General features: G+C 40.0%; 1 protein-coding gene across 1 annotated transcript in view; it reads right to left on the bottom strand.

Annotated features, from left to right (window-relative positions):
* LOC124615354 (rho guanine nucleotide exchange factor 18) overlaps positions 1 to 14,198 on the bottom strand; it is a 591,378-nt gene that overhangs the window by 226,757 nt on the left and 350,423 nt on the right. Inside the window, exons 12-13 of the mRNA XM_047143164.1 lie at positions 7,407 to 7,480; positions 2,043 to 2,158 (exon numbers count right to left, since the gene is read on the bottom strand). Of these exons, the coding sequence (XP_046999120.1) occupies positions 2,043 to 2,158; positions 7,407 to 7,480 (190 nt within the window). The remainder of the gene's footprint in view (positions 1 to 2,042; positions 2,159 to 7,406; positions 7,481 to 14,198) is intronic.

The raw sequence follows: 14,198 nt of genomic DNA, 5'->3' as shown, positions 1-14,198 counted from the left end.
AGGCATGTCCATAGATAATAAGGGCTGCACTTGTTATAAGTGACATGGATGGTGACTGTTGTCATGCAAAACATTCCACATGGTTGTTTGGCTAATCCAAAGCTGGCCGGCCATGTGCCTGGTGCTGATATTGGCGGCACTGTCAAAGATCTTTCATCTCCACCTTCAAGCAGGTGTACCACATCTCCAGCCACATATCCATTTGTCATTTTTTCTCCTTATCCTTTCGGGGACTGTATCCCGCAGTTTGTCCCATTTAGAAAAATCAACCTGTATCACGAACAGTAATAGTCCTTAAGATATCCCCAAAGCTATTTTTACACTTATCCCTGGTAACTTTGCATGCCACATAGCTGTCAGAATACCATGTACAATACTCTTGAACTTCGTCCACTTATAATCAACATTAGTCTCGGAGGTGAATGTTTGATGTTGACTCCCCAAGTAATCCGAAACCTGTTTCTTGTTGCACTTACTAAGCAGAAGGTTGCTGTCTTTCTTCACAGCCCTATTGACACTCATTGTCAGTGACGCTCTAATGACCTTATGATCAATGATTTCCCAGAAGATCTAAGATGTTACGCTCAAAGCTAATTCTCTGACTAACTGCTCAAACTGATTTTCTGATTACGCATTTGGAATATCACTGCACAAATCCCTGTACATAACACCCACTCCAATTACCTGCATCTCCCAATTCATAGCTGATTATCTGTAATCACCACAGTGACAAAACAATTTTTGTGTGACCTTCAACAAGTTTTCCCTGAAATTCTTCCACCACAGGCAACTAGCTTATCCTTATAATACGCATTCCAATCAAACTTTAAAATTTCACTGCTATTCACTTCTGTTTCAGCCATCTTTCTGTTCTTCATCTTATATTGGACATAATTACTGTCTATAAGCAAGATAGTTTGGGGATATTTCCATGAAAAAGCATTAACTAATGCTATATAACATCCTAGCAGTATTCTAAACATTTCCAAATCCAAACTGAAGAACTTCCTCATCACTCACTCATTCTATTCTGTTGAAGAGATCCTGGACAAAAATTAAGCAAATCTTTTGTTAAATTGTTGATCATATTAGTTTTTACTCAGCAGCTCGTCATCTGCATGTGATTCATGTAAATTTTATTTGATCTATTATTAACATTTCTGACGTTAATTTCATGTACTGCTCATTCCATGACCTTGGAGATGTCCCCCTTTCAATTTGGTCCTATGGAAGCAGAGGTGTAAAAAACAAATGCCATCCAGTGTGATGAATGGGACTGATATTATACCCCAGAATGTAATCTGTTGGGCTGTTTGTGTGTGTGTGTGTGTGTGTGTGTGTGTGTGTGTGTAAACCTGACAGGTCGTTGCCACACACACTCAGTTTCCTGTGTAGAGAGCACGCCTGATCTGTTAGGGTGACTGAAAAAGGAGGGGGGTGGGGGGAGGTGAGGGGGGGGAGGGGGGGGTGAGTGAGTGTTCCTACATTATTGAGCTAGTATAATTACCTACATTCACACACTACACCCCAAAGTACACCCACCCACGGCCACCATCACTGTGGCTGGTGTGTTTAATGTCTGTGAGGGAGTGTACTTAATCTTGAAAAAGAGAAGCAAGTCGAAAAATAGTAATGTCTCTGTAACACTAAGTGTTTCTTTGTACCACACAGCCATCATCTATAGATGTATAGTTATCTTTCCTCTTTTTGTTTTATTGTTAATATCATGGAATTTTCATCGCTGCATTTCATCTGATTCTGTATGTCATTTCCAACAGTCATCAATGCAACTTTTTACAAGTGCTACTCTATTCTGGTATGGTCCTTGGAAACTATATTTTTTTGTCACCTTCTTTCAGTGTGCTCCATGATATTCTCATTACAAAGCCATTCTCTAGTAAAATAATCTAAATATGCAATGGTGCTCTAATCTTCTTCAACAGATCATTGTATTAACACCTAATGCATAAACCAACTACAAGCTATGAACTGGCTCATACGTATTACAGGTACAGTGATCAAGGAAGAAATCCACCACTTACCTACTACTGGAAGAACTGTGATGATTTTGGCTCTGTGTGGAACTTGAGCCCCTCTTATTTCCTGACAGCTTCGATGTTGACATAACTGCAGGAAATGCGGTGCCCTTTCCTGAATTCTGAAATATAAAATAATATTCTTGTAATTTAGTTAACTGCTTCAATAACAACTTTAAAGCATCAACAAAAAACCAAGTTAAAAAATGAAGCTCATTTAGCTTCATTGGGAGGTCACATAACATCAATCACCACCCTGAACTAGTGCACATTCATTTAATCATGTGCAAAACATGTTTGGATTTTGAGCTGCTTGTAAGTGTAAGAATTAAACAAACGATACATAAACCAGAGTTACTTCAGTTTAGTAGAAATATCTTGGACAGAGATCTGAAAATTTACAAATGAATACAACACATCACAACATAATAATGCAAAATACAGCTCATAGTGACTTCGATGTTACCTGAATTACAAAGAATGAGACAATGTAAAACAAGAAATATAAAACAAGTGGAAAGACAGTACCTGCAAAGAGACAATCTTGTCATATATGTGCAGGCTTTGTCTAGTAGCATCAGGTAAAAAAAGTGAGAAAGGAAAAAACTAAACGAAAAAGTGGGCAATGATCATCCACCTCCTAGCGTCAGGATTTTTTCTATTGATACAATGAAGCCGGATATTTCAGCTGCCGAGAATTCTTCCGGGTTGTATGGTGGTGGTCCATGGAACTCTTCTATCCCTGAGATTTTGTCCAAAGCTATGTTGGACATCTCTGAAGATGGTCCAACGTAGCTTTGGATGAAACGTCATGGACAGAAGAGTTCCATGGACCACAGTCATACAACTCGGAAGAATTCTCGGCAATTTTTCCATTCCCTCTGATAATGAGAGCGCAATGGAAAGGGTAAATACAGAATTTACTATTTTCAATTATTGTTACTGATTCTTCAGTGTAATGCTGTAGGTGAAACACTCTTATTTTCCTCTTCATCATGAAGAGAGAAATATTCATCTCCTAAAACTGCAGTATTAGTGATAAGCAAATGCTGTAACAGGTGCAAGACACTCATCTCCCTAAGAGAGAGTTGCGAAATTTTGTAGCTTCTTAAAGAAACCACAAAGGTTTGGAAACAGTAGTGCACTACATGTAACACTATAAAAAAGCTTAGTAATATGCAGTGGTTCCATAAAAATACACTATTTTTGTATTACATCATTGATATGCCATGCCAGGTTCAGTCAAATACCATCCTTTATGCAAATGACTCAATAGCGATAGTCTGCTGTAAAACTGATGAAGCCTTAATCCATTGCACTGAGCAGACAGTTGGGGAAGTGGAGGCAAGGGTCAAAAATAATAATTTGAAATTAAGCTTTGCAAAAACAGAAACTGTTCGTTACACCACAAAACAATCAGTACAATGTACAAGTGAAAAATGCTATATGGACAAAAAATTGGACACTGCAAACTGTCAAATTCCTTCGTGTGTTAGTAAATAAAAATATGTTATGGAGTTGTCATGTAGACTGAACAGACTTGTGTGTGTCAAGGATGTGTTACGAACTATCACAGACTTAGCTCTAAAAAAACTGTATAGTGTATATATTTTGTTTCAGTGGTGAAGAATAGAAAACAGAGATCTTAGGAAACTCAGCTCACTCTCTTCCTCCACGAGATCCACAGTGCTGTAGACATCAGCACTCAATTTGGTGTCATGTCCCTAACTTCGGAATGGCACCTGGCACAGTCCCGTATTGCGGTTTAGTGAAAAAAATATGAGCTTAGCATGTGTTGGTACAGATTTGTGATTGGAGTCAGGACTTTCTTGCAGAGAGAACTCATTATGTCGCTCTTAATGGAACAAAACTGAAAGATCAACAGATGTAATGGTGATTTCGGGAGTAGCCCAAGGAAGTGTGATAGGATCACAATATCTAGTAGTGGCCGTCCAGCGCAGCCTTAAGAGGAATGACTACATAAAACAAATGGTAGGTATTAAGTAAATGCTGGAGTGAAATTCATAGACAGAATTTTAGGAAAGGTAACTCACCCATGTATGAAGTGGCTTACAAAACACTTGTTAGCCAATTCTTGAGTATTGCTCAAGATGCTGGGACCCTTACCTGGTATGACTAGTAGAAGTGACATACATCTCACGAAATGACCCCAACAAGAAAATTCGAGAAATTATAGATAATATAGGGGTTTACCAACAATCATTCTTCCCACGTGCCATTGATGAATGGAACAAAGAAGGGGGTTCAGAAAGTGGTACCAGAAGTAGCATCTGTCATACACCATTAGGTGACTTGCGGAGTATTGATGATAATGCAGACATGGATATTGCAAATATTTAATATTTTTTAACTGAAACTTTAACTAAATTCAAGTCTATATTGTGAGAAGGAACGTTACACCCCATCTTTAAATTTCTTAGCCTTCATTTTATTTCTCTCCCTCTTAATCTTTCTTCTCATTCTGTCTTCAACACATCTGAACTGAAGCAGGCTCTGCAATTACCGATGAACCACCTTTCATTTCCTACTCAGCTTGACACCTACTACTTCATCTTTCTCTCTCTTCATCCTCAGCACATTTGAGTTCCTCTCATCCTGGGATCTTAGTGACCTGACCTGTGGTTACAACTTTCTCTAACATATCCCTCTATCATGCTCTTTAAGTTAGAATAGTTCTTATACATGCCTATTGGCAGTATCAAATATTTTGCCCCCTTAAGTAAGTACACGCCCGTAATTATGTCTCAATTTATTGTTTTTTTAACTGAATTATCTCTTTGGGTCAACAAAGTTAAAATGATGTAGTGAATATAAAAGTTAAAATGCTCATATTACACACAACAATTACTCGTAAAATCTAGACTGCCATATTACCTGAAGATAATATTCACAAAAAATGCACCCATGCCAGAGAGAGTAACTCAACATACAAGGTCTGTTAAAAAAGTGCCAGAACATTCGTAATTTTGCACCAGTTGCCAAATATTTCACTGTTGTATGTCTGTTAGTTATTGTTTAGCACTGGTTTGAGTAGATATTTTTTGTCACACAGTTTGCGAATTTCAAAATGGCAGAGTTAGAGGAACAACACTTCTGCTTTAAATATTGTGTAAAACTCAAGAAAACCTTTACACAGACACATCAAATAATGCAGAAAGCCTACAGTGATGAGTGCTATGAATGGTTCACATGGTTTGAAAATGGCCAGACGGTAGTTAAAGATGACCCTCATTCGACTTTTACCAACGACTCATATGAGGAACACCATCAAAATTGTGTGTGCGAATTGAAGACTGTCGGAGAGATTGCTGAAGAATGTTGGATCATGTTATGAAATCCAGACAAGAATCTTTAAATGCATTGTGTTATTGCAAAGCTTGTCCCACAGTTCATGAGTCAAGACCAGAAAGACCTTCACTTCACAATCTGTGAAGAGCTTTTGTATCACACAAATGAAAATGAGATGTTTCTTTAAGAATCTTAACTGGTGATGAGGCATGGGTATACGGTTGTGGTGTTGAGACCAAGGTTCAATCTTCACAGTGGGTAGGGGAAGATTTTCCAGGACAAAAAAAAGCTCATCAGGTCAGGCCAAATGTCAAGTTTTCTTTGACTATGGAGGACTAGTTCATCATGAATTCATGCCACAGGTACAAACTATTAATTGATGGTGCTACCAGAATGTGTTAAGACGACTGCGAGAAAATGTGAGAACTAAATGACCTGAAATGTGTCGAGACAATTCATGGTTCTTGCATCACGATAATGCACCCATACAATCATCCTTGTTGGTGCTTGACTATTGCACAAAAAACCAAATCATTGTGCTGCCTCATCCTCTGTATTCTCAAGACGTGGTGCATGTGGACTTTTTTTATTTCCAAAGTTGAAAAGTCGATTGAAAGGAGAAAGTTTTGCAACAATACACAAGATAAAAGAAAATACGTTGGCGGCGCTTTGCTCGATCGACCAAAAGGCATACCAAGACTGCTTTCAGAAGTGGAAATGGTGTTGGAAACAGAGTGTCAATTGTGTTGGAGAGTATTTTGAGTGAGAACATGTACAACAACTAAAAGGTAAGTTTAGAAAAATTTTGTGGGCAAAGATCTGAAATTTTCTAAACAGACCTCACATTCACAGATACGTTTCCCATCATGTCTTGAACTCCAAAAGTGCCCCACTTGTGGCAGGATACCTTCCGGGACTGGATCAGACTCTGAATGTGGCTCTCCAGCAGGGTTACGACTTCCTCAAATCCTGCCCTGAAATGAGATCCATCCTTCACGAAATCCTCCCCACTCCACCAAGAGTGTCTTTCTGCCGTCCACCTAACCTTCGTAAACCTCTTGGTTCATTCCTATGAAATCCCCAAACCACCTTCCCTACCCTTTGGCTCCTACCCTTGTAACCGCCCCTGGTGTAAAACCTGTCCCATGCACCCTCCCACCACCACCTACTCAGTCCTGTAAACCGGAAGGTGTACACGATCAAAGGCAGAGCCACGTGTGAAAGCACCCACGTGATTTACCAACTGACCTGCCTACACTGTGACGCATTCTATGTGGGAATGACCAGCAACAAACTGTCCATTCACATGAATAGACACAGGCAGACAGTGTTTGTTGGTAATGAGGATCACCCTGTGGCTAAACATGCCTTGTTGCACGACCAGCACATCTTGGCACAGTGTTACACCGTCCGGGTTATCTGGATACTTCCCACTAACACCAACCTATCAGAACTCCGGAGATGGGAACTTGCCCTTCAATATATCCTCTCTTCCCGTTACCCACCAGGCCTCAACCTCCGCTAATTTCAAGTTGCCGCCGCTCATACCTCACCTGTCATTCAACATCTTTGCCTCTGTACTTCTGCCTCGACTGACATCTCTGCCGAAACTCTTTGCCTTTACATATGTCTGCTTGTGTCTGTATATGTGCGGATGGATATGTGTGTGTGTGTGTGTGTGTGTGTGTGTGTGTGTGTGTGTGTGTGTGTGTGTGCGCGCGTGAGCGCGCGCGCGCGCGCGAGAGAGTGTATACCTGTCCTTTTTTCCCCCTAAGGTAAGTCTTTCCACTCACGGGATTGGAATGACTCCTTACCCTCTCCCTTAAAACCCACATCCTTTCGTCTTTCCCTCTCCTTCCCTCTTTCCTGATGAAGCAACCGTGGGTTGTGAAAGCTTAAATTTTGTGTGAGTGTTTGTGTTTGTTAGTGTCTCTATCAACATACCAACACTTTCGTTTGGTAAGTTACATAATCTTTGTTTTTTGATCAACTCTCAAGTAGCTGTCATTATTTGGTGGTCACATTAAATCTAAGGTAGCGCAAATAAAGCAGTTACTTTACCTTAGAAATCTTTGGTTTGCTACAGTCTTGAATCTGATCTTTACACGAATGCTGGTGGACAGTAGTCATGCAATCTGTAAAATTAAAAAACTTTTTTTAAATGGGTTGTTATCTTTAATAACTATAACTAAATAAATAAATTGCAGAGCTGCTACCAGCACACTAAGTGAAAGTATGATTACTTACTGAGAAAATGATACTGAGGTTAGCCAACAGTTTTAGGGACCAGAAAGATATGTCAAGTCTGAATATCATTTATGTGGTGCACACTTCTCTTCTCCATTCGTACAGTTTAAACAAGAACATTCAGCAAACATCTGATACCAGTTGCAAGTAATCAGAATTAACTGACTGCCTGACAACTCTAACATCTATTGAAAAACCTCATACATAAGTAATGTTCCAAGCATATCATCTATGTCTTCTCACTTTTATGATGTATATTCCATTCTTCATCTTCATTATATGATCCTGACAACTATCTCTCTTAAGAGGAAAGAAACATTTTTACCATTCTTTACATAGGATATTACAACATTAAGGGACAGGGGGGGGGTTTCTTGCACCGAGACAAGAGTACTAAAGACTGAATTTGCTTTCACACGTGTAAGTATTTGCCAGATCATGGACTGTTACACCATTATAAACACTCCCAGATGGTGACACTTTGCTTATCACTTTTGCCTCAACATTTTTGGCTGACAGTGTAAAAAAAAAAAAAAAAAAAAAAAAAAAAAAAAAAAAAAAAAAAAAACTGGCCAAAGATCCCAAGACAAAACTCAACGGGCAGTAAGTCAACAAGTAGCCACTACAGCTTCAACAGTTTTGTACTTTCAGATGGTGTCAAATGGTTTTGCGGGTTTCCACGACAGAACAATGAAGTGTGTCTACATTACGAATGTCTGCTGCATAAGTCAATTTCTTTTTGGCAGCTAAACATATACAAATCCAATGTCCAGGTGCAAGCTGTGGATCTGGTCCTCCATCTATCCTTTTATCAATACAGACACAACTGTGCAAACACGACCTTCCCCTTATTTGTAGCAGTAAGTCCTGTAGCAAGTCTGTAAGAATGTTTTTAATAAAGTCCTTGCAGACAGCAGCTGTAAGACATGCTGGAAAAACATATACTACATTTCCAGTTTACCCATTAATCATAAACTGCTTCTTGTACCTAACATAGATTTTAGTCTATCCACAAATGCTGGTTGTGAAAATAGTAATTAATTTATGAAAATGACTGAGAATACAAACAATGGATTAGCAGTCAGGGCAATAAACCTTTCACAAAGGTTCTTCTGTGGTTATGATTAAGTTGAATGTGATGTAGATATATGAACTGTCCATGAAATATCTTTCGTGTGATAGAGTGAGCAGCTTGTTCCTGGTAGTTATACACACAAATGTTGGCTACCTTGATCCACCGATTTTAGTGCTATGGTTCTTGTCTTAATCATGTGAAAATAAATAGTGAATCAATCACAATTTACAGACGACCTACTGGGGATATAGACATATTCATTAATCAAGTAGAAACAATGCTTAACATTCTTTTTACTGAAAGAGACACTGTAGTTGTCTATGGGGATTTCAACATAATCATATGAGTGAAAGTAGGCTAAAAAATCACTTCCTAAATCTATTATGTAGTTTCAATCTGTTCCCACACACAAATGAACCCACAAGAATAACATATAATACAAACAGTCTTATAGATAATATATCTTCAAATGTACAATCCATAGAAGTAGAAGTAACAAATATTGATTTGGGGTTATCAGACCATAATGCTCTTGTCCTCAAAATTCCTTCAATGCCAAAAAAAGTGCACTTCACGTATAAAAGAAAATTTTCCATTGAGAACTGTATAGAATTTACAAATATCCTAACTAGTGAATCCTGGGCAGAAGTGCTGTCCCTAACAAATATGAATGATGCATGAAACACTTTTTCCTTCAATTTTCATAGGATATTTCGTAATTTGTTTTGTAAAGAAGCTGCCAAAAATCACATCGCATCAAAATACAAAGCCAAGTTCTTGGATCACAGCTGGCATCAGAACTCTAAAGAGACTAAATACAAAACTGAAGGCATCGACAGATCCACAGTTCATAAAATATGTTAAGAATTACAAGAGGGTATATCGAAAAGTAATTGCCAAGGGAAAATCTATGAGTAATGACAACTTAATAAGACAGTTTGGTAACAAATCAAAAACCATATGGGGTATTGTGAAGACTGAAACAGGAAAGAGGTGTGAAGACTAGGATATCATTCTCAAAAACACAGAAAACGTCAATATAAAAAAACAAGATTTGCCAAATTACATCAAGAATTATTTCATAAATGCATCAACTTCATTAAGCTCGAAATTTACAAACCAAGAAAAACCTGTATTTCCAAAAGCTGCCTGTAGCATGAGGATAGATCCAACAGACGAACATGAGGTTCAAAGTAATAAAAAGCTTGAAACCTAAAATGCCAGCAGGAGTAGATGAGGTGCACGTTTATATCACAACAATGACAGCTGCACAAATCTCAAGGCCCTTGGCATACATAGCCAACTTATCACTTAGTGAAGTAGTGTTTCTGGAAAGGATGAAAATGTCAAAAGTGAAGCCATTATTCAAAAATGACGACAAGCATAACGTAGAAAACTATCGGCCAATATCCCTCCTGCCAGCATTTTCCAAAATAATAGAAAAATTGATGAAGCACAGAATCAACAAATATCTAAATGACCATAAGTTACTAAATAGAAATCAGCATGGCTTCCAGGCAAGTAAAAATACAGAAACAGCACTAATGTGCTACACTGAACAAATAATCAAAAATCTAGAAAAAGACAACAGTATAGTTGGAATAAATTTAGATCTCTATAAAGCATTTGACACTGTCAATCATGGCATTCTTTTAGAAAAACTGGAAGCATTAGGTATTCATGGGACAGGATAAAAGTGGTTTGAATCATACATACAAAACAGAACACAGATAGTAGGACTGAGGTCAGATTACTCCAACCACAAAATAAATTTAATATCAGATGAACCAAAGAAAATGCCATAAACAACTACTGATCACGCAATAAAGGATGTCCACACTTGGTTCAATGCAAACCGGTTGACATTAAATGCAAATAGAACAAATTATATGTAGTCTGGGAAAATATGTTAAAATGTAAATCTTGATTGTTGTTGGGTGACAAGGCCACAGACAGTGTGGCAACAACAAAATTGCTGGGGATACATGTAGATGAAAATCATAATTTTAATGGTCATGTATTAAACTTGTGCAGAAATTTAACTCTGCCTGTTTTGCACACACACACACACACATATCCATCCACACATATACAGACACAAGCAGACATATTAAAAGGCCTTTTAATATGTCTGCTTGTGTCTGTATATGTGTGGATGGGTATGTGTGTGTGTGCGAGTGTATACCCGTCCTTTTTTCCCCCTAAGGTAAGTCTATCCGCTCCCGGGATTGGAATGACTCCTTACCCTCTCCTTTAAAACCCACATCCTTTCGTCTTTCCCTCTCCTTTCCTCTTTCCTGACAAAGCAACTGTTGGTTGCGAAAGCTAGAATTTTGTGTGTATATTTGTGTTTGTTTGTGTGTCTATCGACGTGCCAGCACTTTCGTTTGGTAAGTCACATCATCTTTGTTTTTAGATATATTTTTCCTACGTGGAATGTTTCCCTCTATTATCATCATATCATTAATTTGAACCCAACAATTACGTTTGTTATTGTCGCTGTTGCATTTCGAAATCTTTCCTGTCGTCGTATTTTCTCTTTCTGTTTTTACCAGTAGCCTCACTTTGTATTCACCTTCCCCTTTTTACCGTAATCTACTATACAATTTTATCCCGCCTATATATACTCAATAATACGTAACCCACTTCCAAACCATTACCAAAAAAATTTATTTTCCGCTTTCAACACTACCGCTGCTATAAAATCCACCGTTTCTAGTTCAAAAACAGTTGCTTTCATGTATTAAACAACCATTTCGGCTAGTTCTAATAACTTTGGCTTTATTTCCACTTCCGTTTTTCGCACATCACTGATCATTTTTAGCCGCTCCACACAGATTTTAACGTCATTATTTCTTCGTCAGACAATTGTTAGCCCCATTTTCGTAATCTTTCACCACAACACCACTCCTTTTAATACATTTACACGTAGTTTTTTCGAAATTTTCCCGAAATTCTCCGTTCTTTAACGTGTTTTAGCGGCAACACAACCACCTAACCTTTGTGCACATCGCTGTCTACCAACCCAAGTTCACCACAGGATCAACTTAACCAACACTTTTTCGCCTTTTTTCGTACCAGATCTCCAGTTGCTTTCTAGTTCACCTTTATCTCTCCCCATATATTTTTATTTTTCATTTTCATTTCAACCTCATGTTACACTTTCCACCTTCTAATACCATGTCACCCTCACAACACCCCCACAACGACCCCATTAAGTTTTATTTACATTCCCTCCGCAAACATGCCCTCGCCCTAGCCAGATTACGCTCCCATATTTTATTTTCTCAGGCTTGTCTGACATTTGGCATTATCCCCAAAGGCCTCACACTTAAAGTTCCCATCTCTGGCTGCAACCCTTCTTTCCATCAGTCCCTATACCAGTTCCAAACTGAACAATCCATTGCCCTCACCCACCTAATCCTTCACCTACACATCAACTCAGCCAACGAACACACCCGTCAATCCTATCCTTAATAAAAGTCCTCAATCTTTCCTCTCCCACATCCACACCGACTGTTCAGAGCATCCTCCTACAGGCCAACCGCAAATTAGAACAGCATGCCACCCTCCACCTCAAAAAACTATCCAATCTTTTGGTTTCCCACCTCCGGAAAGGCAACTCACTCACCCTTCACAACCTTTCCAGCAAACCTCAACCTGCTCTCATTGCACACAAACCCAGTCTCTCCCATCTACTCAATCTCCCACTTCCAGCTCCACTCCCTCCAAGACCTCAAAATTCCAATCAATGCAATCTGGAACCACAACATCCTAATTCAGTAGTTAACCTTTCCTCCAAACCGCTCTCCCAATCCGAAACCTCTGTCCTATCCAAAGGCCTCACCTTCAGCCCCACTCCCACATTCAACCAAACAGCCCTCGTCATAGATTTACTGTCCTGCACTCGTACTCTCTGCTGGAAGTATCACTTTGCCACGAAGAAAAACGATCCTAATCCTACTCCTAATGATCCAACTCACCAAGACACTATCAGAATTGAACCCTGCCTGGAACAGTTCCGTCCTCCGTCACAGCGGGACCCAGCTCGTCTTCCTCAAAATCACCCTCTCCAAACCTTCCAGGAATTTCTGACTTCCAGCCTTGCCTCTCAATCCTTCTTAAAAAACCTTAATCATACTCCCAACATCACCACTGCTGAAGCCCAAGCTATCCGTGATGTAAAGGCTGACCGATCCATTGTCAAACTTCCGGCAAACAAGGGTTCCACGACCGTGGTACTTGATCGTCGGGAGTATGTGGCTGAGGGACTGCGTCAGCTTTCAGACAACACCACATACAAAGTTTACCAAGGTAATCCCATTCCTGATGTCCAGGTGGAGCTTCAAGGAATCCTCAGAAACTTAGGCCCCCTACAAAACCTTTCACCTGACTCCATCAACCTCCTGACCCCACCGACACCCCGCACCCCTACCTTCTTCCCAAAATTCATAAACCCAACCATCCCGGCCGCCCCATTGTAGCTGGTTACCAAGCCCCCACAGAGCGTATCTCTGCCTAAATAGATCAACACCTTCAACCCATTACACGCAGTCTCCCATCCTTCATCAAAGACACCAACCACTTTCTCAAACGCCTGGAATCCTTACCCAATCTGTTACCCCCGGAAACCATCCTTGTAACCATTGATGCCACTTCTTTATACACAAATATTCCGCACGTCCAGGGCCTCACTGCGATGGAGCACTTCCTTTCACGCCGATCACCTGCCACCCTACCTAAAACCTCTTTCCTCATTACCTTAGCCAGCTTCATCCCGACCCACAACTTCTTCACTTTTGAAGGCCAGACATACCAACAATTAAAGGGAACAGCCATGGGTTCCAGGATGGCCCCTCGTACGCCAACCTAATCATGGGTCGCTTAGAGGAAGCCTTCTTGGTTACCCAGGCCTGCCAACCCAAAGTTTGGTACAGATTTATTGATGACATCTTCATGATCTGGACTCACAGTGAAGAAGAACTCCAGAATTTCCTCTCCAACCTCAACTCCTTTGGTTCCATCAGTTTCACTTGGTCCTACTCCAAATCCCATGCCACTTTCCTTGACGTTGACCTCCATCAGGCCAATGGCCAGCTTCAGACGTCCGTCCACATCAAACCCACCAACAAGCAACAGTACCTCCATTATGACAGCTGCCACCCATTCCACATCAAACGGTCCCTTCCCTACAGCCTAGGTCTTCATGGCAAACGAATCTGCTCCAGTCCGGAATCCCTGAAGCATTACACCAACAACCTGAAAACAGCTTTCGCATCCCGCAACTACCCTCCCGACCTGGTACAGAAGCAAATAACCAGAGCCACTTAATCATCCCCTCAAACCCAAAACCTCCCACAGAAGAACCACAAAAGTGCCCCACTTGTGACAGGATACTTTCCGTGACTGGATCAGACTCTGAATGTGGCTCTCCAGCAGGGATACGACTTCCTCAAATCCTGCCCTGAAATGAGATCCATCCTTCACGAAATCCTCCCCACTCCACCAAGAGTGTCTTTCCGCCGTCCACC

Source organism: Schistocerca americana, chromosome 5, assembly GCF_021461395.2.
Source record: "Schistocerca americana isolate TAMUIC-IGC-003095 chromosome 5, iqSchAmer2.1, whole genome shotgun sequence".
In the NCBI taxonomy this organism is placed as follows: Eukaryota; Metazoa; Arthropoda; class Insecta; order Orthoptera; family Acrididae; genus Schistocerca; species Schistocerca americana.
The sequence above is the reverse complement of the archived record's forward strand: the minus strand, read 5'-3'. Positions and strand labels throughout refer to the sequence as shown.